This window comes from Anthonomus grandis, chromosome 22 (assembly GCF_022605725.1).
Source record: "Anthonomus grandis grandis chromosome 22, icAntGran1.3, whole genome shotgun sequence".
Taxonomy (NCBI): domain Eukaryota; kingdom Metazoa; phylum Arthropoda; class Insecta; order Coleoptera; family Curculionidae; genus Anthonomus; species Anthonomus grandis.
This window is the reverse complement of record NC_065567.1, coordinates 21,387,251-21,415,103: the sequence shown is the minus strand read 5'-3', so window position 1 is coordinate 21,415,103 and position 27,853 is coordinate 21,387,251. Positions and strand designations below refer to the sequence as shown.

Below are 27,853 nucleotides of genomic sequence, written 5' to 3'. Positions count from 1 at the left end.
GGTTTCATATAATCTATAGTTATCAGCAATGGATATGGTAGTTTAAAAGGTTAAATCTTCTGATAGCACAATAAAATCTTACAAAAAATGTGTCTGGTAAGTAATTCATATTCTATGTACGATATTGTGTTAGAAAATTAAACACAAAAGTATGAATAACATGCTAATAGTTTACATCCTCCTCATGCTGATGCCTTGATCAAATTTCTCGAAAATTCTGCAAGTTGTCTTCATATAATGAACATTCGCAAGCGACTCCTGTTGACTATATTGGGAAGTACATAAGAAGCCTTTAAAGATTCCTCTTTTCACAATGTTCAATTTAGAGTGGGGGTGGATTATACCTCTGCTGAATTCTGCTACCCTACCAGTTACTCCTAAAAATTTTGCAAGTTCTCTCTTTCAAAAATTCTTTGGATATTTTCTATAAGATTAAATTCCTGTACTAACTTGAATTGAAGGGAAAATACTTAAAATGAATCATTAAGCAAAAAATAAGAAGTATGTTTTTTTTTAAATATTTAAATTACATTGTCTGATTTTTTTTCTTGCTTGTGGCGTTTAGAAGCTGAATAAGTGTAATAATTAATATATAATTAGCTCCTTTAGATTTCTGCTATCCTGAAGCAAGTCCTAAGAGAAATTTCTGACAGACCCCTACTTACGTCACACCCGGGGCAATTGAAACATTTTTCAAATATTTTAGTAATAAACGACTATCGTTATCTATTAAATTATGCATTGTTGAAAGTTTTTTGCTAGCAAGGAATTTTTATTGTTCAAGATAATTGCTGAAATGGTTTTTGTAAATAAAACACGTAGATTTCATAAAATGTCAGAAGATATTGTACTATAAAACTATACTACACTATACTACATAAAATATTGGTGGATCACCAGGTACCACTTTTGCATACCTAATGAGGTTTTATTGCTCTACACCTACACACTTCTGAAATAGAGTATAGTATATATTTTTCACAGTTCATAAAAACTTATTAGTATCAGAAATAGATGATAGTTGAGAACACGTTACTCTTGGATCCGATAAAACTCTCCAAAATGATCAAAGGGGTCTTTAGAAGTAATATCCTGCTATTTCTGCGATCCTGATATATTTTTCGATTCGTTTTCTGTCGCCAGCCTCGATGCTGCGTCACAGCTAGAATCTGGGTGACGTCAGGGCTGCGCATTCAATATTAATCGCGCCATCTTTTGATCCTCTCCATAAATTCTATTCTACGTTGCGACTGGATTAAAGGAATCTAGATGTGTAAGAAGGGTTTTTAAATAAAATTTTGAAAAAATGACATCTTATAGGATTTTTCACTCTGCGTGGAAATTTTTAAACTCACATTAACATTTATTAATTAAAATTATCGTGTGTACTATTTTGATACGTGCCTAAAAGATAATCGAACTCAATGTCTATTTTGGAAATAATAGTAAATGGTGATAAGTAAAATAGTGCCGTATTCAAAAAGAAAAATCAATTCATAAAAAAAGAATTGTAGCTGCGATCAGCCGGATGCCATTTTATCAATGCCCCCCACGCCGAAGAGGAGAGGAAGTTGCCAAGCAGATTAGACGAAAAATGTCCCATTTTTAGTGTTTAATTCAGTTGTCGCAAGGCGGTGCGAACCAAAATTAAGTTAACGCAAGAACTTTTTTGATAAGTCAGTGTCGAAGATCAAACGGACGGGTCGTGTAACCCGTGCTAGATTTTTTTTTCATTTCGAAATTTCGTCGATGTACGCGCGAGATTTCTTCAGATCGACCGTTTGATTATGAGTATTTAGTTTTCAGTGACAGGGAATTTTTTGTTTGTCGTTTAAAGGTAATTTCTTCCTGCTTATTATTAGTTAAAGCATTTTGTATTTAATTTTCTATTCCGAATAATAATTTTCCAAAAACTATTGAAAGACACTCATCAGAAAATTTTTTTATTATAATTATTTCAATGCTGTGATGTGTTATTCAAGAATCATTGGTAAATGAAATTTCACACAAATATTTTACTTATAATCAACAACTTTTAAGGGTTTTTCTATTTCTTTTTGAATGTTGCGATGATTTGGCGCCCAACATGTGGGAGTATTTTTTAGTTACGCTGCTATTTAATTTAAATTTAAATAATCTATCAATTGAGATGCATCTAGTTTTTTGAAATTAAAATATTTGATAAATTGAAAGTACGTACACTTCTGATTATATTTCCCAATATTATTTTATACTGTGGAATCTTTTTAACTTTTTATCAATTAAAACCGGTTTTATTTATGTCAAAGTTGAGTACGATTTTAATTTGATTATGTATCTGCTGTTCTATTGCTCTCCTTTAGCACTCAAAATTTGCAAATCTTTATGTCTTAGGCATCATTGCTTTCCATTAAATAAGAAATCTCTTTTTTGCAACTTAAAAAAACATAGTTTTCTGTAGGTTTAGTTTATTACATATACGCCTATTTTAATTACGCTATTTCACGATATGTCCCCGCGTCTACCGCGCATTTTTCGCTATTACTGCCTGAATCGTTTTGCATTTGTAATTCTTTAATTTGGTTCATAATAATATACAGGGTGTTTCTTTAAATAAACAAAAAAATTCAGGGGCATGTTTCTTTTCACCTCGTTCATTTCACTTAATCTTCATACGTATTAATACTCTATATAAGTATCTCTATATATGATACAAATCATTTTACTAGTGTTTTTAAATGCTGCCATGCTTTGGCGCCCAACATATGAGATTTCTTGGTTAAACGAGCTTAAATTTAAATAATTAATTGAAATGAATCTAGTTTTTTGTACTTGTACTAAATTAAAATTGCACTTCTTCAGTGTACACTCTGATTCTCTCATCTTAGTTCCTAATATTATTCTTTACTATGGAATCAAATACAGTAATAGCGAGCATTACAGGTTAACTTTTATCAATTACAAATTATAGTTTTCTTACGAGATTTTATTTTATACATCTGGATCCTAAATTTAATTATTTGATCATCAGTTCATCACCATCAGATCTTCTATGATAGTTCAGTTGACATGAAATATCGTGCGAAAAATAGGCAAACTTTTTCTCGTATTTAGTAGAATGGTTTTATTCAACCATAACTGACCTAAAATTTTGCTATTTTTACATCATTTTGTTCGGTAAATACGAGAACAAAAACTAATAAGTTATTAAGGGCTTTTATGGTACTCAAGATGACTTATTATATATCGAAACATAGCAAAAATATTTTTTTATCTCTGTTCAGGTTTAATATATTTTAAGATAAACCGCACTTTTTTTGGCGCCCAACATGTGGGGGTCTTTTTGCTTACGATGTTATATAACTGAAATTGAAATAATTAATTAAGGTGCATCTAGTTTTTTGTATATACTGCTAAATTAAAATATTTGATCAAATCAATAGTTCTCCAGTTAATACTCTGATCTTAGTTTCTAATATTATTTTATACTGTGGAATCAAATACAACAATAGTGAGTTTTAAAGGCTAATTTATTATAAGTTAAAAAACGTAATTTAGTCCACTATATATTAAAACCATCAGCATTTCCAAGCATCTTTTCCTTGCATTTACCACAATTAATTTTACTATTATATATTAAATATTAAATTTTAAGTCAGTCAAGATTGAACTGCTATTGTTTGGCGCCCAACATGTGGAGGCTTTTTTGGTTACGCTGTTATGCAATTTAAATTTGAATATTTAAATGATGTGCATCTAGTTTTTTGTACTTAGTGCTAAATTAAAATCTTTGCTCTCATTTATCTACCCATATTTACAATTGTTTTTGTGTAGGCACTATTGATTCGCATCAAATGATAGATCTCGGTTCTTCAACTTAAAAAGTTATGGTTTTCTTACGAATTTTACTTTATTACATATGGGCTCCTAATTTAATTACAATATTTCACAAAAATGTGACAAGTATTTTTCTAACCATTTCCCGTGTCTATTGCATTTTTTACTACGTACATTTCTATCTATGTTTTTTCCATAAATCTAAAATAATTTTTCTTATTTTCCATATAATCTTAATTTCTTCTTATAGTTTCTAGTTCTATAGTGGTTTATATATAAAAAAAAATTGTATGATTTTTTAAAATTTGTAGGTAAAATCGTAATAGGTTTGATATATTCGTTTTTATAGTAAGAAAATATTTGAGGCAAGGCAACTAGAAACCACCAAAATTATTGCTTTAAGACCATTATTTTATAGCTTTATTAACGCTTATTTTACTTAAAATGCGTTACGTTTCTGGGTTCTCTTATTTAAATCTCTTATTACTTTTAATCTTATTTTTCTTCTGTCTTTTTGACGTAAAAATACCATCTTATGAACAAGTTTTTATTAAATATATATTATGAGTTAACATTTTATTTCTCTGTTGCATTTTATTACCATCCTTGTATCTAAACTGGGTTGTCATTACTGAAAACTTACTGAAAACTGAAAGTTTTCTTTCTCTTCCTCACTTGATTGCTAGCTGAACCAGCATTTTATTACGATCTTTACGAATTCTTAATCAAAAATGGAATTTGTTACATTTTTGTCGACCCAATTTTTAATTTTACTTCCGCATTAAAATTCCACACAAAATTACCAATAACTCACTTAGAATTTAGATTTCAGTTACACACAATTTTTTTGGCAATTTAAAGGCAATATCTTAATACATATTAACCCGAATAATATTTGCCAAAAAAATCATTTTACCCATAATCGGCAATTTTAAAATATAAACCCATATTTTTTTAAATGTTGCTATACTTTGGCGCCCAACATGTTGGGTATTTTCGTTACGTTGTTATACAACTTCAATTTAAGTAGTTAATTTAGGTGCATCCAGTTTTTCCAGTATTTAGCGTCAAATAAAAATTTTTGATAAAGTGAATATTTCTTGAGTGTACACTCTGATTCTCTGATCTTATTTCCTCATATTATTCGATGCTGTGGAATTGAATACATTAACAGTGAGCCTTACAGGTAAACTTTTTATTTCAAACTTTAATAGGATGCTCTGTTGTTTCGTTGCTCTCCTTTACTTTATGTCTTGGGCACCATTGCTTCCTACTAAATGAGAGATCTCTATTCTGTAACTTAAAAAATTATAGTTTGCTTACGAGTTTTAATTTATTACATATGAATTCCTAATTTAATTACACGATATTTCACGACATGTACCGCATTTTTTTCTCTACTGCTGCCTGAATGGTTTTGAATTTGTAATTTTGTACGTAATTTAGTTCATTATATATGAAAACCATTAGTTTTTTATGATAGTTTATGAAGTTCTAAAAATACAGAAGATCTTATGATGCCTCGTACAGGCGAAATATGTGATACCTTTTGACTTTTTATTCAATATATGGGAGACCTGTGACTAAGAGTTTAAAAAATTTAATATTTTCACTTTTCCTCATTTTAAATGGTCGGTATGAACTTTTATGGTACTCAACATGACTTATCATATATCTAAACATAAGGAAAATATTTAAAACGAATTTTGTTATATTTTTTTATTTTCCAGAATTATTTTCATTTTTTCTTATAATATTTATATATGTATAAGGATAATCATGTTATATAAATTCTATTTGCATTATTGCGTCTAATAAATACATTTAATGTTTAAATTTTTTTCTACCTTTGTCACATTTTAATACGATATTTAAAAAATAATTTTTTTCCTTATAGTCGGCAATTTTCTTAAATAAATCGCTTTTTTTTTGCTAAATCCCGCTATATCTTGGCGCCCAACATATGGGTGCCTTCTTGGTTACGCTCTATTACTACCTGAATCGTTTCGCATTTGTAATTTTTTATATAATTTAGTTCATTATGATCTTATATGTTATTTGGGTTGATATCGTATATCGTGCTAAACATAGGGAACATATGAATAATAATAATAATAATAATAATAATAATAAACATCTTTTATTTATCAATTATTTACAATCAACCCTCCTACAGAATTATTTTTAAGTTTAACAAAAATGAATAAATGTGCGCTTATAGCATAAAATAACTTTAAAACAAAAATGATTAATTTCCAAAAAAAAGCTATATCTAAAAAAAAACAACAATTTTTCTACTTAGGTCTATAATCATTTCACACCCTGGGTCACTGGCAAAAGACTAGCGATGGGTTGGATCATATCTACTTATTTAGTATAAATTATGGATTTAAATTTCAATTTGAATTTTTTTGTCGTCAACTGTCATGTCATCTGGTATGAAATTATACAATTTTATACCGTTATATAAAAAGATCTTTTTAAAGAATGCAGTTTTATGATTGGGGATAATAAGTTTTTTCTTATTTCTAGTGTTTACAGAGTGAACAGCGGAGTTAGTTTTGATTTTTGTTTTGAATGTAGAGGAGATATTTTTTCCTCAATAATTTCCACAAATAATTTTTCTATCTAGCCTTAACTGCCTTAAAATTTAAGGTTCAGTATGTCATTACTTACTTTCATGTTACTCAACATGACCTAGAATGTAAAAAATATATTCACGAAATTGAAGCATGACTATTTAAACTGAGAACAGAATGTAAATTTGCATGGCCCTTTAATGTAATGCACTTACTAGCGCTTGAAAATATAATAGAATTTATGGCTCTAATTGTCTTTTTAAACTTAATAGAACTTAGTATTTAGTATATAAAAAAAATTAATTATAATTTTTTTAGTAAGTTATTTTACAACCACCCCTCTATGTCTAATCCGTGGTCAGCCTTGTGTTTTTGTAAATTTAAAAGTCACCCTGATAGACCGCAGTGGTCTGAAAGGAGGGAACCTGTACGCTATGTTTAAGTACATTGCATTTTAGTCATAGAAGACACATAGATCTTGATGATCGATGGAAGCAAAAAAAAAGGATTATTTTAAATGCTGGAAAATATTTTTAAAAAAACTCAACATTAAAAATGTGCTTTTTACATTTTCTTTCTTTCTCTAATTTTATTTCCTAATTACGATTTGAATTTGCTAAATTTTTGTCGACCCAAATATGAATTTTACTTCCGTATAAAATTATTATACAAAAACAGCATTACTTAACCTAATATTTTCAATTTTTCTTAGAAATCACATTGACGAATCAGCATTAGCCCAGGATTTTTAAAATTAATGCCCCTTGCAAAAAAAACCGCTAGTAATCGAAATCTGCTGATCGATGCAAAAGTTAAAAATAAACTACCAGTGTGAATGCCCATGTTGCGTAAACCCGATAGCGATACACGTTATTTCTGTGTTTTTCTTGGTAGTCAATCTTCATCAGGCCAATCTGTCCATTAAAACCGGGAAGCCTTAAAATCTTGACAAGTGTTCCACACATGTGTTCCCAAAGATTTCATTGCGGCAACCTCTTGCCGGGTTTTTAATAAACTAGCGTCTATCGGGCGGCAAGAGAGACCTAATATAAACTAAAACATTCTTGACTAATCTATGACCGAAGCCGTGCCCAGAACAGTATTGTGACTGAGCGTGTGTGCGTGTGCTTTCAACAGAGCGTCTGCCATCGACTGGTAAGTGATTTTTCAGGTAGTACCATTTTCGTTGATCCCTTGGCTCTTCTGAGAAAGTTCTCTTCTCAACCATGCGCTGGTACTCGGGCCTGCATGTCGGTACTCACTTAACACAGGCCGTATTGCATTGCACATAACCACAATCGACTCTCAAATCATATTAAATATCAGTTTTATCACTGTAATGAAACTTTATATGTGTTCTGTGTCTGTTTTTTGTGTTTTTGTGCTGGCAGATTATTTTGCGCGGGTATAGGTAAACTGAAAAAGTGCATGTGCCGAGGTTTTAACATAAAGGAGCTGCATTCGAGAGGTAAATAACCTGGATTATACAGATATATTCATATTGTCTGCAAAGCATCCGACGACGACGTACTATACGTGATTTTCCTTCGGGGAGTATTAAATTTTACTTTACATGTCTGTTGTTTGGATAGATGTTTGGTTTAGTTATTAATCAATAAACCCAAAATTTATTGTTTAAACAGTATCTTCAGTCAATAAATGTAGAATATTGGAATTATTTAAATTAATATTGGCGCCCAACGTGGGTCAATAAACAGACGTCTTTGAATTTATTGTTACGGTATTGTTACATATTTTCAAAAAAGTTAAAAAAGAATTTTTCCCATTTGGTTTTTAGATAATTTGAGAAGAAAATTATATATTTGAGTTAAACTGCAAATTGGAGCTTTATGAAACATGTTTTAATTAAATTAAAAATATCGAAAACTTTTATTTAAGAGGCATTATTTAAATTATTATTGGCGCCCAACGTGGGTTAATAAACAAAAGTACTATATTTGGATTAAAGTACAAATTAGGGCTTGGAGCTTTATGGAATACGTTTTATTAAATCAAAAATGTTGAAACGTTTTATTTTATTGGATATATGAAATATTCTTGCTTTTGCATAAAAAAACATTTTCGCGGATTTGTAATTATTTTTTAAATTTTTTCTTTCATTAAATTTATTTCAGAGGAAACTCAATAAACTATAATACTTTTATTTTGATATGTCTTTTATATAAAAACGGCAAAATAAAGATACTCTTAATTTAAATCTGGGTATAAATTAAAAATGTCCATAAGTAGGGTAATCAGTTTATCAAAATGACTTGCACCTTGAACTTCTATTCTGCATAGGATCCAATGAGACACAACTAGTTTTTTTTTGTACAAAATCTCCTTTTTAATAACAAAAATAAGATAAAAAGTGAGAACTCATAAGAACATATAATATATAGTTTAAACAATATATATGTATAATATAGTTAGCAAATAGAAAATATTGATTTTGGTATTATTTAAATTAATGTTGGCGCTCAACGTCGGTCAATAAGCAGAGACATCTTTATTTTTATCGTTACGTTATTTGTCAATATTATTTATTTATGTGTGACTATAAGAAAATACCAATCTTTATATTTATTTTATTTGCCTGTATGACGGTTCCAGAAGAGAAGATTTTAAAATAAATACAAATTCTTAATACCTATAATATGTAGCAATATATTATAAGCAATTCAAAAAAACAATATTACATTTATTAATATTATTATATATTATACATTTGTATAATATATAATATTATACATTTGTATAAATCTAATAACTAGTATTATTTACTAGTTATTAGATTTTTTTAAATTTATTTTCCCCAAAACGAAACATTGCAAAATTTATTAAAAATTAAGTCTGGTTAGGCATTTTTCATTCGGCAGTATTAGATTTAAATGTTGCTTTACAGGTCCGGTGTTTAATTTAGTTATTAATTACTAAACCTAAAATTTATTATTTAAACAGTATATATAGTCAATAAATATAAAATATTAATAGTGACATTATTACAACGTGGGTCAAGAAACACTCATATTTGATTTTATTGTCATAGTATTGGTTTATTTAACATTTATATTTAACATTTTTATAAATTTAAAAAAAAAAAACAGTTTTTTTCCTATTTGGGTTCTAGGTAGTTTTATAGTTTTATATTATCGTATTTTAATATTTTATTGCATTTTCTTGATCACCAACCTGCTTCATTTGTTTTTTTTTCAAATTTGTATATAAATAAAAAAAAGTTTTTTTACTTAATTTATATAATGTATATAGTCACAGCCTATAAAATAAAGTATTTTATTCTGGAAACTTTGATATAGTTTATAAATGGAAAGTATTGGCAGTGGCATTATTTAAATTCATATTATATTCATTCCCAACACGTGTTGTATTTATTTTTTATTTTACTCATTTATTAAATTTTCTTCAGAGGAAGATCATTAAAAAAACATACGTTTGTTTAATTTATTATTTTATTTATCTTACTTTTAATATTTGTTTTTTTCATCGCTTGTTTATTAAAAATAATTTTTTATTATTTATAGTTAAAATATTTAGACACCAACTATAATATACATAGTTTAGACGATATATATGTATAATAAAGCTAACAAACGTAAAATATTGACTTTGACAAAAGTTAAATTAATGTTGGCGCCCAACGTGGGTCAATAAACAGACTTCTTTGAAATTATTGTTACTGTATTTGTTTATGTAACATTTATATTTATTATTTTCATACATTTTAAAAAAAAAATGATAAAATATTTTTTTCTTATTTGGTTTCCAGATAATTTTATAAGAAAGAGCTATTTTTGGATTAAAGTATAAATTAGGCCTTGGAGCCTTATGGAACACGTTTCATTGAATTAAAAATATTAAGAAGTTTTATTTTACTTGAATTCCTCGTATACTTTATACCGGGTGTTATTTAATAAGTGTCCGATATTTCACAGGGTGATTCTTTGTATATTTTTAGGGTAAAAAGTTCTTATACATCTGTAGTCTAAAATGCTTGGTTTTTAAGTTACGGGGTGTCAAAAATGTATTTTTTTTTTGTTTTTTTTTTGCATAATTTCCTAAATAATTCCGATTCCTTAACGAAAATTGTTACCTCGGAGTTTTTTGACATGAGAAATTTGATTTTATCCTTAATTACTTGTAGAAGGCGCTATCGGAATAAAAATGTTAAAAACAAAATCTTGGATTAAAAATTCCAGACAAATAAACCCACGTCCTGGAATTCGAAAATAAAAAGCCTGGAATTCCAGGAAAATGAGACAGTTTAACTGCCCGAAATAAAAAAATAATGTCTGTTATGACATCAAAGGCTCATTACTTTTGGTACAACCTGGCTGGATATAGCTAAAAAAAAACTACTTCAGACAATTAAATTATATATTTTGGTCAACGTTTCGATCTCTATGAGATGATCCTCACGACTGTATATCGTAGTTCGTTCTACAATCCTCGTAGATTATTATTAACGGGGACGATATACCATATATAGTCCATGTACGATATAGATCCAGTTGACCCAAATGTATAAATCGATCGTCTGAACATGATCTTTTTTTTTACCTACATCCAACAAAAAAAACCAAGCAAACTTTTCAGTATGGTTTTTTACAGCCCCATTTGAAAAAAAATCATGAACATTAGTCGCATCTTGGTGTAAAAGTCTCATTATAGATTGATAAATAATAACGAATTCATTTTTATAACATAACTTTAAAATAATCACTCGTATAGTCTCTTGTGTGGAGATGAAACGTTATATACAGGATAAAATGAAATTTATTTATTTACGTATATAAAAGGAATTGAAGTATCGAGTGATTAAATTTGATTATACAAATAAATATTGCCGTGGGTGTTTTAGTATGCCTTTTACGTTCAAGATCCTATATTTAGAAACGCCGAGGTTCTCCATTGTTGCCTAAGAACTATAACGAGGTATATAACGAAGTCCTTATTGGAAAATATAAATTACTAAATATATAACTAACTTGACAAAAAAACATAAAACTCACGTTTTTCAATAAAAATTCAACAGAATATTTATGTGTCAGAATTTAATTTCCTGCTGAATCAATTTATCGGTAGTAATTTTGCTTTGTTTACGTAATTTGGATCCTATTGGGTAACAAAGCTCGTTTTTCAAAAACTGTGCAATAAATAAGTTCTATTATATGGTTTATTTAAATATTATACAAATTTACAGCTAAATATTATTAGACAATCCCTGATATATCCAGACCTCTCTCCGGATGTCATATGATATAAAATTCGTCCCACATCAACAACTAAAGCCATATCTACACCGTTCCAGCAATAGGTCCTGATACCCGACAGTGATAATGTAAGAAAAAAATCAAAATTTTGAATTTATTCAGACCAGAATACGACCGTTAAGACGGTTTAAGATAAGCCATGTCGAAGATCACAATTTCTGGGTCGCTGGCCTTAAATCGAGAGGGGAGGGGGTATTATAAACGGTGATTTATGTAAAAGCTGTCTAAAATAAAATAAGATTCTGTTTTATCTGTTATGTAACCTAGGGTCTATAGGGTGAATATGTAACATGTAGTAGAATATTTTTTTTATTTATTTTATATGTCGGTTTAAGGTTGTGTGTCATAGCACATTTTTCCTCCCTTTAACATTGGGTTGTGGATGAAAATTATTTTTTCAGGCATGGCATTATTTCGTTATTTAAAAATCATAAAAACCGAATTTTTATCTATTGTTTTATTACATCCTTATTAAAAAAAAAAAGAGTATTAGTGACATTTTGGCGCCCAACAATATGTGTTAATAAAAAAAATTAAATTAAATTTTTTTTTGTGACAATCTCATTCTAGGGTAGCAATTTAATAAATTATAATAAATTTATTGTTATAAAATAACTTTTAAACAAGGACTCACATCTCTTGTGTGGAGATGAAACGTTATAGACAGGATAAAATATTTTATTTACGTATATAAAACGAATTGTTGAGTGATCTTGTGGATGATCTCATTTGATCAGAAGAAAGATTTATAATTTGCCCATAGTTTTCATGTAATCATCTTTCAACTATAGCTACACTAACGATTTTGTTACACTAATGTTACTGGCCTTGACCAAAAAACATAAAAGTGTAAAAAAATCATCAATATTTACATTGTTTCACTAAATTTAACTTGCTCAAAATAAAAATATTACTCATATATCAACAATAACTCTAAAACTTTCAAATATATTATTATGTTAATAGTTTGACTCTAATTTTAGTATTCTTTGAGTACTAAAAATAAATGAAATTACGACTTTAGTTTTATGTATACCGGAAGGTGCTATTTTGTTACACAGGCTTACATAGCTTGTAAAACCAAGACATTTTGTATATTTAAAACGGACAACTTTAGATTTTATGAATGAATGTATTATTATAATTTACCTTATCTTGCTATATAATATATTGTATCATCAGCCTATTAAAAGATTTCACCTTTGACTCTTTATAAAAATAATATATGGTGCGTTATCATGGATCTATGTTTAAATATATTAGCATTGGCCTAAATAATTTACAGATATACTAAAATTGACGAAAAATTTATTTAGTAGACAATTTTTTTCTCTTCGTATAAAGTATCCCTCACACCATAAAAATAATTCAACAGATGTTACAATAAAGCACGAAGGCTCAAGAAACCGATAATTATTTGGTTTATAGCAGTCACATTGGGCATTAAATGTTTATTTTTATTTTATAGAACAGATCAACTATGATGTCATTGCGGGTTTTAAAGATTATTTTATCTAACTCACAATACAGTACGAACTTTATTCTGGCGAATTGTGTGGTTGAATTTTAAAAGTGCAACATACATTTTATATCGGTGCAATAATATTGTATTATCTGAGTACGTAAACATTAGTTTTCAGAGTAAATTTTGTTAGGATAAATATTTATTTTGTTATCTCTTGGTATTGGATGATTAACGTTTAGTCGATACATAGGTTTATTATCCTTTTGTGTAATATAATTTTTCTTTTGGTTTTAGGGAGGCTCGTATGGTGGCCTTCTCAACGATGTCTCGATCTTGGTTACTTTTTTATTTTTTAGTTCCCAGTAAGTTGTTTTTGCTTTAAACGTTTTATATTTTTAATTTAATTGTCTTTTTTTAGCAATTTTTATAAATGCCCAATACATACCAAACTATAGGCAGCAAACCAGAATTAGACAATACCCTATTAAAGGTAAGATTTTTTTTTTGTATACGATATTAGATAAAAATGCGAGGAAAATATTTATTAGTCCACGCAAGATAAAAATGCATAATTATAATAAGAATGTATGGTAAAAAAAATATTTTAAATGCAGATTAAACAAGATATAAAACAAAAGTTTTATAGGGAATATTTTAAATACCAATCACTAAAAAACTATTTAAATATTACATTTTTATTAATTTCTATTAAAGTCAAGCAACAAATATTAAATATTTGGCAAATAAATGTGAAATCACTTTTATTAATATTTTAATAAATTCAGTTAAAATTTTTTGCAATATAAACAAGATTAATAATAATAATAATAATAATATTTTTTTAAATAAATAATTAATATGATTAACATCGAGTTTTTGGCACGAATAAATTAGATGAAATATTTAAAATGAATTAAATCCAATTTGGCACCAATAAGAAATACCAAATTTCAATAACATGAAATTAAAACACCTTTCGTGAAACCATTAAATTTACGTGTAAATTCCGCAATTTTTAAATTATTGTACCGACAACTTATGCAAATTACAATTTTTTTCCTCAGCAAAAATTGGTCATTTCATCGGCTGCTTTGACTCTTATTATAAATTTAATCGGTAAACTAATACAACTTCCTTATAAATACATTTTTCTGCAATTTAATAAAATCATTGTTTCTTATACCAATTAATATCAGCACCCCTAAACCAAGTACTAAGAGGAGACCAGCCAGTAGAACCAGATGTAATCCAGGACATTTCATCGTATTATCCAGAGGTGGTGCATCCCTTAGCGGCCAAACAGGGTATAAAAACTGACCCAAGTTTCCATCTATGTTACCTCAGTGGTGTTGGTTTATTTACAGCTCCTAAGAGCCCTTATAAATCGGTACAGCCCTTAGTAACCCTTAGCCCCTTAAAAAAAATTAACCACTATTATCCAAAAAATCTCTAAATATTAACTAACTATTATACTTGATCCAAGGTGTTGGTTCAAAACTCACTAAACTAATAAATTACCAATCAATAACAACAATTCATATTTACATCCTTCTAATATTTATCAGGATATGATCCGATGAAACAGCATCATCCTTGTGAGCAAAGTTCCTGTTATCCAGCCACAGGCAATCTGCTCATAGGAAGGGAGAATCAACTATATGCATCATCAACATGTGGGTTATATAAAAAAGAAAGGTACTGTATAGTATCCCATCTGGATGAGGAAAGGAAGAAATGTTTCTGGTGCGATTCTCAACCCTCAGCAAAGCCCAATCCATTTTTGAACCACAATATTACTAACATAGTTTACAAGATGTATCCAGGGTAAGAGCATCATCCATCTGTTATTCATACTCGTTTACCAGATAGTTCTCTTTTGTAGAACAAGAACGGTCTCTTGGTGGCAATCGGAGAATGGAAAGGAGAACGTTTATATACAGTTGGACTTAGAAGCTGAGTTTCATTTTACTCATTTAATTATCACATTTAAGACCTTTAGGCCTGCTGCTATGTTAATTGAAAGATCGTATGATTTTGGAGCAAATTGGCAGGTGATGATTCAAAAGCATCCACTTTAAGTACCCCTTAAAAAATTCCGTTTTTCAGGTTTACAGATATTTTGCGCAAAATTGCACTCAAAGTTTTCCTCATGTACGTGTAGGAGATCCAAGAAATCTCACAGATGTGATTTGTGAATCTAGGTATTCCCTTCTATCCCCTGCAACTGATGGTGAGGTCATCTATAGGGTTCTACCACCAACTATGCCCATTGATAACCCTTACTCTCCACATGTTCAGAATTTGCTTAAGATGACTAACTTGAGAATTAATTTTACCAAGTTGCATACCTTGGGGGACGATTTATTGGATCCTAGAGGCGAAATTCAGGTTAGTTCTACCTTTTTAATTAAAATCTTTATACTTTAGCATTATTTGTTACAGGAAAAATATTATTATGCAATAACTGATATGATAGTAAGAGGCTCTTGCTCTTGTTACGGTCACGCCAGTAGATGCCTTCCTTTGCAAGGAATCGAACCTAAGCCAGATATGGTGCATGGACGGTGTGAATGCACTCACAACACCAAAGGCCGAAACTGTGAGGAGTGTGAAGACTTCTTTAATGACTTACCTTGGAGACCTGCAATTGGCAAACAGTCCAATGCTTGCAAAAGATGCAACTGTAACAACCACGCAAACAGTTGCCATTTTGATAAAGCTCTATTTGAAGCTAAAGGAAATGTGAGTGGTGGAGTTTGTGATGGTTGTATGCATAACACAATGGGATCCAATTGTGAACAGTGTAAACCTTATTATTATCGAGATCCAAGCAGGGAGATTCATGATCCGGAAGTCTGTAGAGGTAAGGTTGTTCTCTAGTAAATTCAAGAGTCATTACTTGGGTAACTTTTTAGCATGTGACTGTGATCCACGAGGTTCACTAGAAGAAGGAATTTGCGATTCCGTAACTGACCCAGTAAACAACTTGGTGGCCGGTAGCTGCCATTGCAAAACCAATATTGAAGGCCGTAGATGTGACCAATGTAAAAATGGATTCTGGAATTTTACAGAAGCTAACCCTGATGGTTGCCAACCTTGTACTTGTAATACTTTGGGTACTATTGGTAACCAGGGCTGCAATGTCTGGACAGGAGAGTGTACTTGTAAAAGATACGTTACTGGCAAAGACTGCCAACAATGCTTACCTCAATTTTATAACCTTACTGAAACTCAAGATGGTTGTCAACCCTGTGATTGTGATCCTGGAGGCGCTTTGAACAATTTCTGTGACGTACTTACTGGTCAGTGCCTTTGCAAAAATCACATGACTGGACGTAAATGTGATACGCCTCAACAAACGTTCTTCCAAGCTAGCTTGGAATTTTTCTTATATGAAGCTGAAGGCAGCAACACTAGTGGGCAAGTGGTAATAAGAGCACCATATGCTAACGAAATTAGTCCTTACACTGGAATTGGTTTCGTAAAAGTATATCCAGGAGACTACATGGAAATCTACGTGAATGAGATTAAAACATCAATGGATTATGATATAATTATAAGATATGAGCCTCTAATGCCTGAGAGCATGGAAGATATCATTGTGCAAGTTATTCGTCCTCCTGGAGGAGTTGACCCTAACGGACCATGCGCCAACATGAGCCCCGGTGAAGATAAAAAATACACATCTCTACCATCAAATCAAAGAGAGCAAATTGTTTACCCTCCAGCATGTTTAGAAGCCAACAAGCCCTATACAATTCGCATAGACTTTAGTAGCTACAACTACCCACAGACACGCAAAAATACTTCGGTATTAATTGACGCCATTTGGCTTAGACCTAGAATAGAAAACATCCCCTTCTTCAGTGGCAATCAAGGGAAAGATTCATTAGCGGAATTTAAGAAGTACGACTGTGGTAATCCAGCTCTATTTCACAAAGACGCCATCATTCCTGAAGTTTGCAAAATATATCATGGCAGAATCAGCGCTTACGTTTTCGATGGTGCTTCTGCTTGTAATTGTGATCCAACAGGGTCACTTAGTAACATCTGTTCTCGACTTGGAGGGCAATGTAAATGTAAACCAAATGTAGTTGGAAGGAAGTGTGACCAATGTGCTCAAGGATATTACGGTTTTGGACCAGAAGGATGTACTGCTTGTGATTGTAACCATATTGGAGCTATGGATAATGCTTGTAATGTTACTACACTCTCACGAGATGTGTGGCGAAACACTTATGGGAGACTCTGTGATCAGTGCAGAGTAGGATTTTGGAAGTAAGTACTAAATAAAACCAACTGCATACGCTCTCAAATCATCTCATCTCATACGCTTTTATTAAAAAGATGAAGAAAATAGATTTGTGCGCGTACTTACAAGAACTATGAACTTAAATCTATTAAATACAATAATTTACTTAACGTATCATAAATTTTTTTATATCCATGAGCTTTTTTTTTTAATTGAATTCGAAAAGAACGAAATTTTTTTTTAATTAAACTGGGCTATTTTCGCAATTTTAATAGAGGAACTAAATTTAACATTACGCAAATTAAAGGAAAGTGCATTTATAATGTTAAATGAAGATAAATGCATATCAATGAGAGATAGAACAGGGCAATCTTAAAATAATTATTTGATAATTGGAAACATATTTTATTCATGTATTTTCTATTATTAAATTATATTAGGATCACACACTTTAATTATTAAAAAAAGTAGTATCCTTTCGTATTTTCTTTGTTACTTTTTGAAACAGTTTATCAAAGTCAAATAAATGTCCAATTAAAAAAATATTTGATAAATTGTGATAAAAAAAGCAAGGAAGTACAAAAAAATATGTAGTGCTGTATGTTTAATTTAATTTAATTTTATTTATCTTGATAATGGTAGTAGAAAGAAGAAATGAGTTTAGAGGTAAATAGATAAAACCTCATAACCAACTGAAATGCTGGTTAAAATTGGGTCTCTTTATTCAATAAATAGATTTTTCATTCTTCTTAATTTCAATTAAAAAAAAAATTAAGTGAGCTAGGATTTTAAAAAGAAGAAACAAGTTCAGGGGTCAATAGATAAAACTCAGCTCTTGAGTATATAAAAAATATATTATACCTTAAGTAAATTCCATTATACCTCACGACTTAGATTGGAATAAATATAACGAAAGGTTCAATAATGAGCGTATGAGATATTTAGAGTATTTTCTAAATTAATTTTTACTGAAATATTAACGAATGTCTCAAAGCTCATAAATACTATTCTGTTAAATAAGTTTATCGACATATTGAAATTCTTGATAAGTTAACATTGACCAATTCTTCTTTTCTAAAGCAACTAGCGCTATACGTACTTCTTTTAGTTCTACTATTTTTTTGTATCATATAGTATAAAAAATTAAAAATTTACAAAATATTTATCGGGTTACTACTGATTGTATCAATTTCTTTGGAGTTTGAACATTTTGTTGCTGATAAAAAATTAATTTACTTTTAAAATAGCCACTTTTCAAATATGAAATAATTTTTGAAACTTTGGCAATAAGAGGATCAATAAGTTCTAAAACAGCCTGCATTATTAGATTTACTGCATGAGCCATACAACATAAATGTTTCCATTTTAATTACTTATCTATAGCGTTTTTAACATTAGCTACGTTATTAGATAAAGCTAATAAACGTCTTTAGCTCTGGTGAGACAAAATACAATTGATAAACTCGTTATAAGCAATTTTTGTTCTTTCTTTTGCTTCGGCATATTGTGCTGAAAGAAATGTGTTTGATAATGTTTTCCTATCCGGTTTTTTATTTTAATTCACTCTTTTGGAAGCATTTTTTAAGATATTTCAGGCATTTAAAATACCTGAAATATTTAATCTGCAGTTTATTTAAATTATAACTGCCTGGAATATTGAAAAAAAAAATATGATTTTTTCAACTTTATTCCACGTTTTTGGGGCATTTTTTAAAAATATTTCAGGCATTGTAAATAATATTTAATCTTAAATTTATTTAAATTATAACTACCTGGAATATTGAAGAAATTATTCCAAAAGCGTATAATAAAATAATTTTTTTTTCGATGCATGGAATATTAAAATAATCATTGATTAATATGATTTTTTCAACTTTATTCCACACTTTTGGGGCATTTTTTAAAAATATTTCAGGCATTGTAAATAATATTTAATCTTTAATTTATTTAAATTATGACTACCTGGAATATTGAAAAAATTATTCCAAAAGCGTATAATGAAATAAAATACTATTTTCGATACATGGAATATTAAAATAATCATTGAATAATATGCTTTTTTTAGGTTTATTCCACGCTTTAGGGGCTTTTTTTTATTATTCCAGGCATTGTAAATAATATTTAATCTTCAATTTATTTAAATTATAACTGCCTGGAATATTGAAAAAATTATTCCAAAAGCGTATAATGAAATAAAATTTTTTTTACGATGCATGGAATATTGAAGAAATTATTCCAAAACCGTATAATGAAATAATTTTTTTTTTCGAGGCATGGAATATTAAAATAATCATTGATTAATATGATTTTTTTAAGTTTATTCCACACTTTTGGGGCATTTTTTAAAAACATTCCAGGCATTGTAAATAATGTTTAATCTTCAGTTTATTTAAGTTATAAGTGACTGAAATATTGAAAAAAAGTTCCAAAAGCATATAATAAAATAGGAAATTATTTGCAATGCATAAAATATTCATTGATTAATATCAAATATTTTTTTATTTTATTTCATTTTTTTAAAAGTAGCTTTTTTAATATTCCATGTATTTTAAATAATGTTTATAATTTAGTTAATTTAAATCATAACTGCTTGGAATATTTAAAAAATTATTCCAAAAGCATTCTAGGGGCTTTCTCAAAATATTTTAGGCATTTCAAATAAACTTTATTATCAGTTAATTAAAATTTCACATGCTCGGAATATTAAAAAAATTACTCCAAAAGCCTGGAATAAAATCAATGATTATTTGAAATATCTGGAATATTAAAATAATCATTGATTAAAGAGAAATAATTTTTGATTTTATTACATGCTTTTGAAAGGATTTTCTTAATATTTCAAGCATTTGAAATTTGTATAAACTGAAAAATTTTAAGTATAATAATAAAGTAAAATTAGTAGAGTAAAAATTTATTGTATAATAATAATGCTAAAGGAATACTATGAAAATGCCTTATGGAATAAAATTAAAATTAGTTGACTTTGATGATCAATGATTATTTAATTATTTCAGAAATTTCAAATAATTGTTGATTTTATTCCACGCTTTTGAAGTAACTTTCTAATATTCCAAGCATGTGAAATTTGAACAAACTGAAGAATAAAAATTATTTAAAATGACTGGAGTCTTATGAAAATGCTTAGTGGAATAAAACCGAATATTATTTCAAAGGCTTGGAAAATTTAAAAAAAAAACCAAAAAGCGTGAAATAAAATCGAAAATTATTGAAAATTTATGGAATAATATAACAATCATTAATTATTAAAATTATGAATAATTTTTTTATTTTATTTCATACTTTTGGAGTAATTTTTTTAATATTCTAGACATTTGAAATAATTTTGATTCTATCACTTTAAAAGCCTGAAGCGGATTTGTTGAGGGTTGAGCATCTTCAACCGCAGAAAATAGCATCAAATATTTTGTTATTAATTTCAAAAATATACCGTCAGTACAAAGTATATCAACAATAATTTTTTTCAAAAACCCTACCATTTTTGGGACGGAAAGGATAGCTTGTTATTTACTTTTTATAACATAATCATCTATACTAGCTATAGATGAAGTAACAGATGAAATGAATAGAGAGTTACACTCCGATAATTTAATTGAAAGATGCATTATTTTTAGTTGTTGTTTTAAATTAAAAACTGATGATTTGTATGATAGTTCTTGGTGTAAAAAAATTCCTAATTATAGGCTTTTTCCCTGTAAATAGATTTTAATTTTTATTGACCTGTAAAGAAATTAATTTTGTACATTCTTTACAGTTAAAGCTTTTATAATAAATTTAATTAAATGAAAACTAAAATGATCATAATTAAAACTTACTTACCCCACCAATCTATAAAATGATTTTCTAAATATAAAATTCACATCGGAATATCGGTCCAATAGGAGCATCTAGAATGTAACAGAAATGTATGTAGAATCAACCCTGTAACTTTCTAAATTAATAGCAATATAACTAAAAAATTAGATAAACCAAGTTTAATGTGAAAGTATTTAGTTCAGTTTTAGGTATATTAAAAGTGTGGTTTAATAGTGGTTAATTTTTTTAAGAAATAAAGCTGTGAAAAAAAACAGAAACCTGTTATTTAAAAATAACAGTTCAGCCGATCTCTAATCCTAAGAGTTGAAAAATATCTTTCACCCTCACAAGTTGCCATTGGAGTAGTACAAATAATTTCAAAATTTTGTAGGTTTTATAAAAACTTTCCTTTAAATAATTTTTTATAACAAACAAAAAAACTGAAGAATACCAGCACTGTCTCGGTTACCACACATATAATTTTTACTGTATATAACCGTAAGTTCGAACTTAATTTTGCACTATTAATAAATGGATAAGCGCTACTTGTCTTAACAAAAATAACTTTAGGAAAAGTTTCTTTAATATGTTTAACTTTTTTTTTTTTTTAAATAAGGGGGTGGGTTTGTGCCTTTTGGCAGTAGCCCCATTATAGTTCGGAAGTTGAATACTTCAGCACTATCAAATTAAAGGTCAGACTAAGGAAGAAAGCAGCCTTTAGTGAGTGGTGACCCCTCAGTTACCAGTCACTTAGAAACTAATATAAACAAATACCATAATTTTAAACAAAATACTATTGAATATATCTATAGCCGACATACTTTTATTTTTAGATTCCCAGACTGTGTCAGATGCAACTGCAACGGCCACGCCGATTTATGTGAATCCAACACCGGAATTTGCATTAGCTGTAGAGACAACACCAAAGGCATCAACTGTGACAGCTGCGTTGAAGGCTTCTACGGCGATCCAAGAATTGGTATTGATGTCCAATGTAGACCTTGCCCATGTCCTGGACTCATTGGTTCTAATCATTCTTACGCTGATACTTGCTTACTCGATCCTGACACTAAAGACGTCTTTTGCAATTGTCAACAAGGTTATGCGGGTCCAAGATGCGATATTTGTGTGGATAATTATTATGGAAATCCAGAGGTTCCCGGGGGATCGTGTCAGCCTTGCGACTGTAGTGGCAACATTGATTTATCTCAGCCAGGCAACTGTGATCCGCATACTGGAAAATGTTTGAAATGTCTTGATAATACTGCTGGGGACCACTGTGAAGTTTGCGCAGATAATTTCTATAGGGAGGATGAAGATTCCGTGTGTAAACGTAAGATTTTGCTCTTAGTAATTAGGACAAAAAACCTATGAATCAATTTTTAGCATGTCAGTGTGACATGTTAGGAACTAACTTCACTGCTGGCCCATGTATGCCAACTGGTGGCCAATGCCAATGCTTCCCCAACGTGACAGGATTAAATTGCGATGAGTGTGAAGAAGATCATTGGAAAATCGCAAGTGGACAGGGCTGTGAACCTTGCGAGTGTGATGAATTTGGTTCACTGGATACTCAATGTCATACTGTAATTAATGAATTCATTAACTTTGCATGGAATTAACATGTTTGTTTGTTACAGTATACTGGACAATGTGAATGTAAGCCAGGCTTTGGTGGCAGACAATGCAATGAATGCATGCCAAGGTTCTATGGTGATCCTAAAAAAGAATGTTTAGGTCAGTTTTTTCTCATATAATAAAGTATAGACAAACTTTAACCATCAAATTTCTTGTAAATTTAAAGACGAAATATCATGGACATTATGAAAACGGCCTGTTTTCAAGCTAGAGCATATGAGCACTAAAAAAATGATGATATTGTTCAGAATTGACTATATGAGTCATGTTATCTCTGACTATATGAAATACGCCGGGCATTTTCAGCAGAGTTCGTCAGTCAATGTTTAAGAGACTAGATTGCCTGTATTGAAATTGAAGGTGGTTAATTGGAATATTTATTGTAAAACAACTATTCTATATTTTCTATTGTTGTCTTTTCTGTAAAAAATACAGGATCTTACTATTTTCATCTTGAGTCTCTTGTAAAACATGCAGTATCGATCATAGGTTGATTATACCAACTGTTCAATAAAAAACGTTTCATTATTTTAGACATACTTAGAAAATTACTTGCATTTCATTAATGATAGTGCTCGTGCTCAAAAACCGAAGTTCATATGGACATTCGTCTTCAAATTGACCAAGCATTCAATGGTTAAAGTGTGTCTACATATTTTATTAACACCCTATATGTATTTAATATACAGGGTGTTCATTTGAATACTTTCCACCACGGATTTATCGAAAACCACTGTTAAAAAAAAAAACGCCGAAATACGTCAAAAGGTTTGTCAAGGGGGACAACTTTCTAACCTTAAATTACTTCACCCCCTTTCACCCTCTGCCCAGGGTGACAGGGGAGTAAACACAATAGATTTTAAATGACCCCATAGAACAAAGTTTAACGGCGTTATATCAGGAGATCTAGCAGGCCATTCTATAGGCCCCCTTCGCCCTATCTATTTATCTGGAAACTCGTCGTCTAGCCATTGCCGAACGGGAAGAACATAGTGAGGAGGAAATATATTTCAAACGACGAGTTTCCAGGTAAATAGGATAGGGCGAAGGGGGCCTATAGAATGGTCTGCTGGATCTCCTGATATAACGCCGTTAGACTTTTTTCTATGGGGTCATTTGAAATCTATTGTGTTTACTCCCCAACTTGAAAGTTTGGATGAACTTCGTCAACGCATCATCGACAGCTGCCATGATATCCCACAACATGTTTTTGAAAATGTCCGTCAGGAATTTGAACATCGCCTATATCATTGTTTGGCCAAAAACGGGCAAAATTTTGAACACTTATTGAAATAAAAACTGATATTTTAATGTTTTTGTTTTCTATTTGAACAAATTAAGATAAACAAAGATTTTTCTAATTTTCTCGAAAACGAATCGACCGATTTAAAAAAATCAAACGTCAAAATAAAAGACTTCGAAAGACCTTTTAAATAAGCTATTACTCGATACCCCTTGCCATTTAAAATTTTTAAGGGGATGACCCTGGGGGGCAATGGGTGAAAGGGGGTGAAGTAATTTTAGGTTAGAAAGTTGTCCCCCTTGACAAACCTTTTGACGTATTTCGGCGTTTTTTTTTTTTAAACAGTGGTTTTCGATAAATCCGTTGTGGGAGTTATCAAATGAACACACTGTATATATTATTTCCAATATAATATAATTTCACTATTAAATTTTTATTAAATCCTTACTGCTTTTTCCAGCATGTGACTGTGACGCCCTTGGAGCTAAAGATAAACAATGCGACATGCGCACTGGTGCTTGCATTTGTTTACCAGGTGTCGGTGGTCACAAATGTGACCGTTGTGAACGAGGTTACATCGGTGAAGTACCCAGCTGTCAAACATGCGGTGAATGCTTCGATAATTGGGATAGAATCTTGCAAGAAAGCAAAAGTAAGTACCATAATTCCTTACAAACATAATTACTCAATTGTACTAATTTCTAGATGAAACGTTGGCCATTATTGAAAGAGCAGGCGATATCAAGAAAGTAGGTGCAACTGGTGCTTATACCAAAGAATTTGACGAAATGAAGGCTCGATTGGATGAAATTGAAAAGCTTCTCTCAAACAGTAATGGAATTGATGTTGACTCTATTGAGGAAGAGCTGCAAGTGCTACGAAGCCGCATTAATTTAACTGAAAATGATAAGCTAAAAGCTCTGGATAATGCTTTGGCAAACATAAAACAGAATATATTGCTAGATGAAAGAAAAGTAAAGAGCTATAACGAAAGCATAGCTGATTTAATAAAGAGAACCAAAGAATTGGAAAATAATGGCACTAAGCTTCAAGAAGCCAATGTCCTTGGCGCCCTGACTTTAATTACTGAAGCTAAAAAGAAGGCTGATATGGCAGCTCACAAAGCAGAGCATTCGAAACAAGATGTCAACTATGCTGATAACCAATGTCGTGCTACAGAAACGTTCATCAATCAAACTAAAGAAGTTTTTACCAAGCAATCAGAAGATAATGCCAATCAGTTAGGAAATATTCGTCAAAAACTTGATGGACTCTTTGAACAAATTGTTGGCCTTAATGATTTGGTCTGTGATGGAGCTGGAGATCCTTGTGACTCTATCTGTGGTGGTGCCGGATGCAACAGTTGTGGTAACTCAATATCATGTGAAGACGGTGCTAAACAATTGGCTGAGGCTGCTATAGCTTTTGCCAAAAAAACTGAAACCGCCTTAAAAGATAAAGAATCTGCTGCAAACGACTTGGTTCGTAACGTCTCGCAGATTAACACCAACGAAACTTTAAGACTAGCTACTGAAACGTATGAACTTATTAACAAGATGTTGATTGATACCAATAGCTCGTTGGAAAAAGCTGCTTTAGTAATGAAAGAGATGAGGGAGTTCATGGGGCAAAATAATACCAAACCTGAAGAAATCAAAAAGCTAGCGCAGGAAATCTTGGGCAAGAGTGTCCATAAAACTGAGGAGGAAGTGCAAGAGTTGGCTGATAACATTCGTGATGCCCTACAGCGGTTAAAAAATACTGATCATATTATCGAGGAAACTAGAAGCGATTTGGATAAAGTAAAACAGCTTAAGCAAAACGCTGAATATGCTAAGTAAGAAACACTTTTGTTGGTTAAGGTTTTTGTGTATATATTTTTAAATTTTAAGGTTGAATGCGACCAAATTGCTCACTGATGCAGAAGCAGTGAATCAGTCACTTTACAAAACTCAAGATGCCCAATCTGAAGCTGAAAAGGCCATTGAGAAAGCTTGGAAGGATTATGATGCCACTATGAATATTCTGAATGAGGTAAATAGATATTTACTGTATATTAAATATTGGTTAATATATATCAAATAGATGATGATTTATTCATATTATTGATAGTGGTGAATATTTTAATGACAAATTTATTAAAAAAAACTATTCATCATTTTTATACGAAATTTGACCTTTTTTGATCAATATAGTTTTTTTTTTTAATTTGGTCTCCAATAAATCTGATGATGAATCGAAAATTTTGAGGTCAGAACATTTTTAAATATTCAAAATTTAATAAATATTCATTTAGTGGCCTAGAAAGTTGTATCTCTATTTAAAATATTAAAAACTGTGCATAAACAAAGTGCATACGATCCTCCATTTATAAATATTATTATTGAATATAAGTTTAGTGATTGAAAACTTGAAAGAATTGTTCTCTTGGGCTCATTACTAATTATATGGGTGGAAGTGAAACTTTAGGGTAAATTTTTTTCTTCCTCGATTACTATGAACTCCCAAAAGTATGAATTTAAAAAAATTATTACAATTTTTTTAGATGACCTTTTATAGTAAAAATAAATCTCCTACTTCGAAATACTTAACGTCTAAAGCTTTTGTATGCGTTCGGCATTTAATCCAGACTATGCTTACTCTTCTTTCTGTTTCAGATTGGAAATAAGACCAAAGAAGCTGAAAGTAACGAAATAACTCGTAAATTAGCCGAGCTAAAAGAAAACATCTCTTACTTGCAAAAAAATATAACAGAAAATGAGAATTCAGCTAACAGAACAATCGAAGAGTCTGCACATACCTTGTCAAAAGCGGAAAAAACTTGGTCAGACTCCGAAGAGTTACAAGGAAAATATAAAGTTGCTAGAGAGCAATTAAATGAAACTCTTAACAAAGTTGATAAGACCAAAGAACGAGCAATGAGCTTATCCAAGAAGGCGCTTGATTTGTTCGAGAAAGTTAGCGATAATTCCAGTAAAATCAATGAACTTCAGGACAGCAACCAAGACGCGGTATTGATGGAGTTAGAAAACCTACTTAAGGATCTTATAGATAAAATGAATGGCTATACAAAGAAGTTAGAGAATAAGGTTGAATATTATAATAATTGTTAGTGGTCAGTGTTTAAATTTTCTTTTCAGTGTTCATTATTATTTTGGAGGCGCAACATTTTTTGTATACTAGGATGAACAAAACTGGCATTTATTTTAAACCTCTTGATAATGCAACGAGGCTTACCTATAAATCTGCATTTAATTCTCAGTAGTATTTTATGATTTTTTTTATGTACTGGTATCAAAAAACGTTCGCCTCTACCTACTAAACCAAGAGTAATTTCTAAAGGAATCACTTGAGTGTATATACATGACGAAATTTCTTATAATTTTTTTACTGTGATATTATCAAAGACAATAAAACTGCCTTTTTGGATTCCACACATTTCATTATTTTTGATCAGCCATACCTTGCGAATGCTTACGGTTTAAAGGATTAAACTTAGGTTAAAAGTTAAGTCACTTTACTTAGCGCACCAACCTGTAAATAACGTAGGTAATTTATTGCTAAATGTATTCACTTATAAGCCTAAGAGTTAATAACATCATTTTCTAATAGTTTTTGTAAATACCCATAAGTTGTTTGCATATTTTTTACCTTTTTATTATCGGTACTTTTTTTATTACCAGTCATTCATTTGGGTGTTTTTTTTTAAATATATGTTGTAAATAGAAATAAATTATTTTAAACAGGCAATTGCGT

The 27,853-nt window shown here is 30.1% G+C and overlaps 1 protein-coding gene across 4 annotated transcripts; it reads left to right on the top strand.

The window, feature by feature from the left end:
• The first annotated feature begins 1,610 nt into the window (after window positions 1-1,610).
• Window positions 1,611-27,847, top strand: LOC126749194 (laminin subunit beta-1). 4 transcript variants are annotated; one of them, XM_050458875.1, is made up of 16 exons: window positions 1,611-1,837; window positions 13,446-13,513; window positions 13,570-13,641; window positions 14,348-14,455; window positions 14,717-14,975; window positions 15,034-15,202; window positions 15,258-15,539; window positions 15,594-16,014; window positions 16,067-17,429; window positions 22,050-22,549; window positions 22,603-22,802; window positions 22,857-22,953; window positions 24,558-24,749; window positions 24,803-25,934; window positions 25,990-26,131; window positions 26,755-27,847. In XM_050458875.1, the coding sequence occupies exons 2-16, from the start codon at window positions 13,456-13,458 to the stop codon at window positions 27,208-27,210; spliced, it is 5,451 nt and encodes a 1,816-aa protein (XP_050314832.1). In that variant the 5' UTR covers window positions 1,611-1,837; window positions 13,446-13,455; the 3' UTR covers window positions 27,211-27,847. The 4 variants fall into 4 exon arrangements, with proteins under 4 accessions (XP_050314832.1, XP_050314835.1, XP_050314833.1 ...); XM_050458876.1 differs by lacking the exon at window positions 1,611-1,837 and adding an exon at window positions 7,335-7,550; XM_050458877.1 differs by lacking the exon at window positions 1,611-1,837 and adding an exon at window positions 7,746-7,863.
• The last annotated feature ends 6 nt before the right edge of the window (window positions 27,848-27,853 follow it).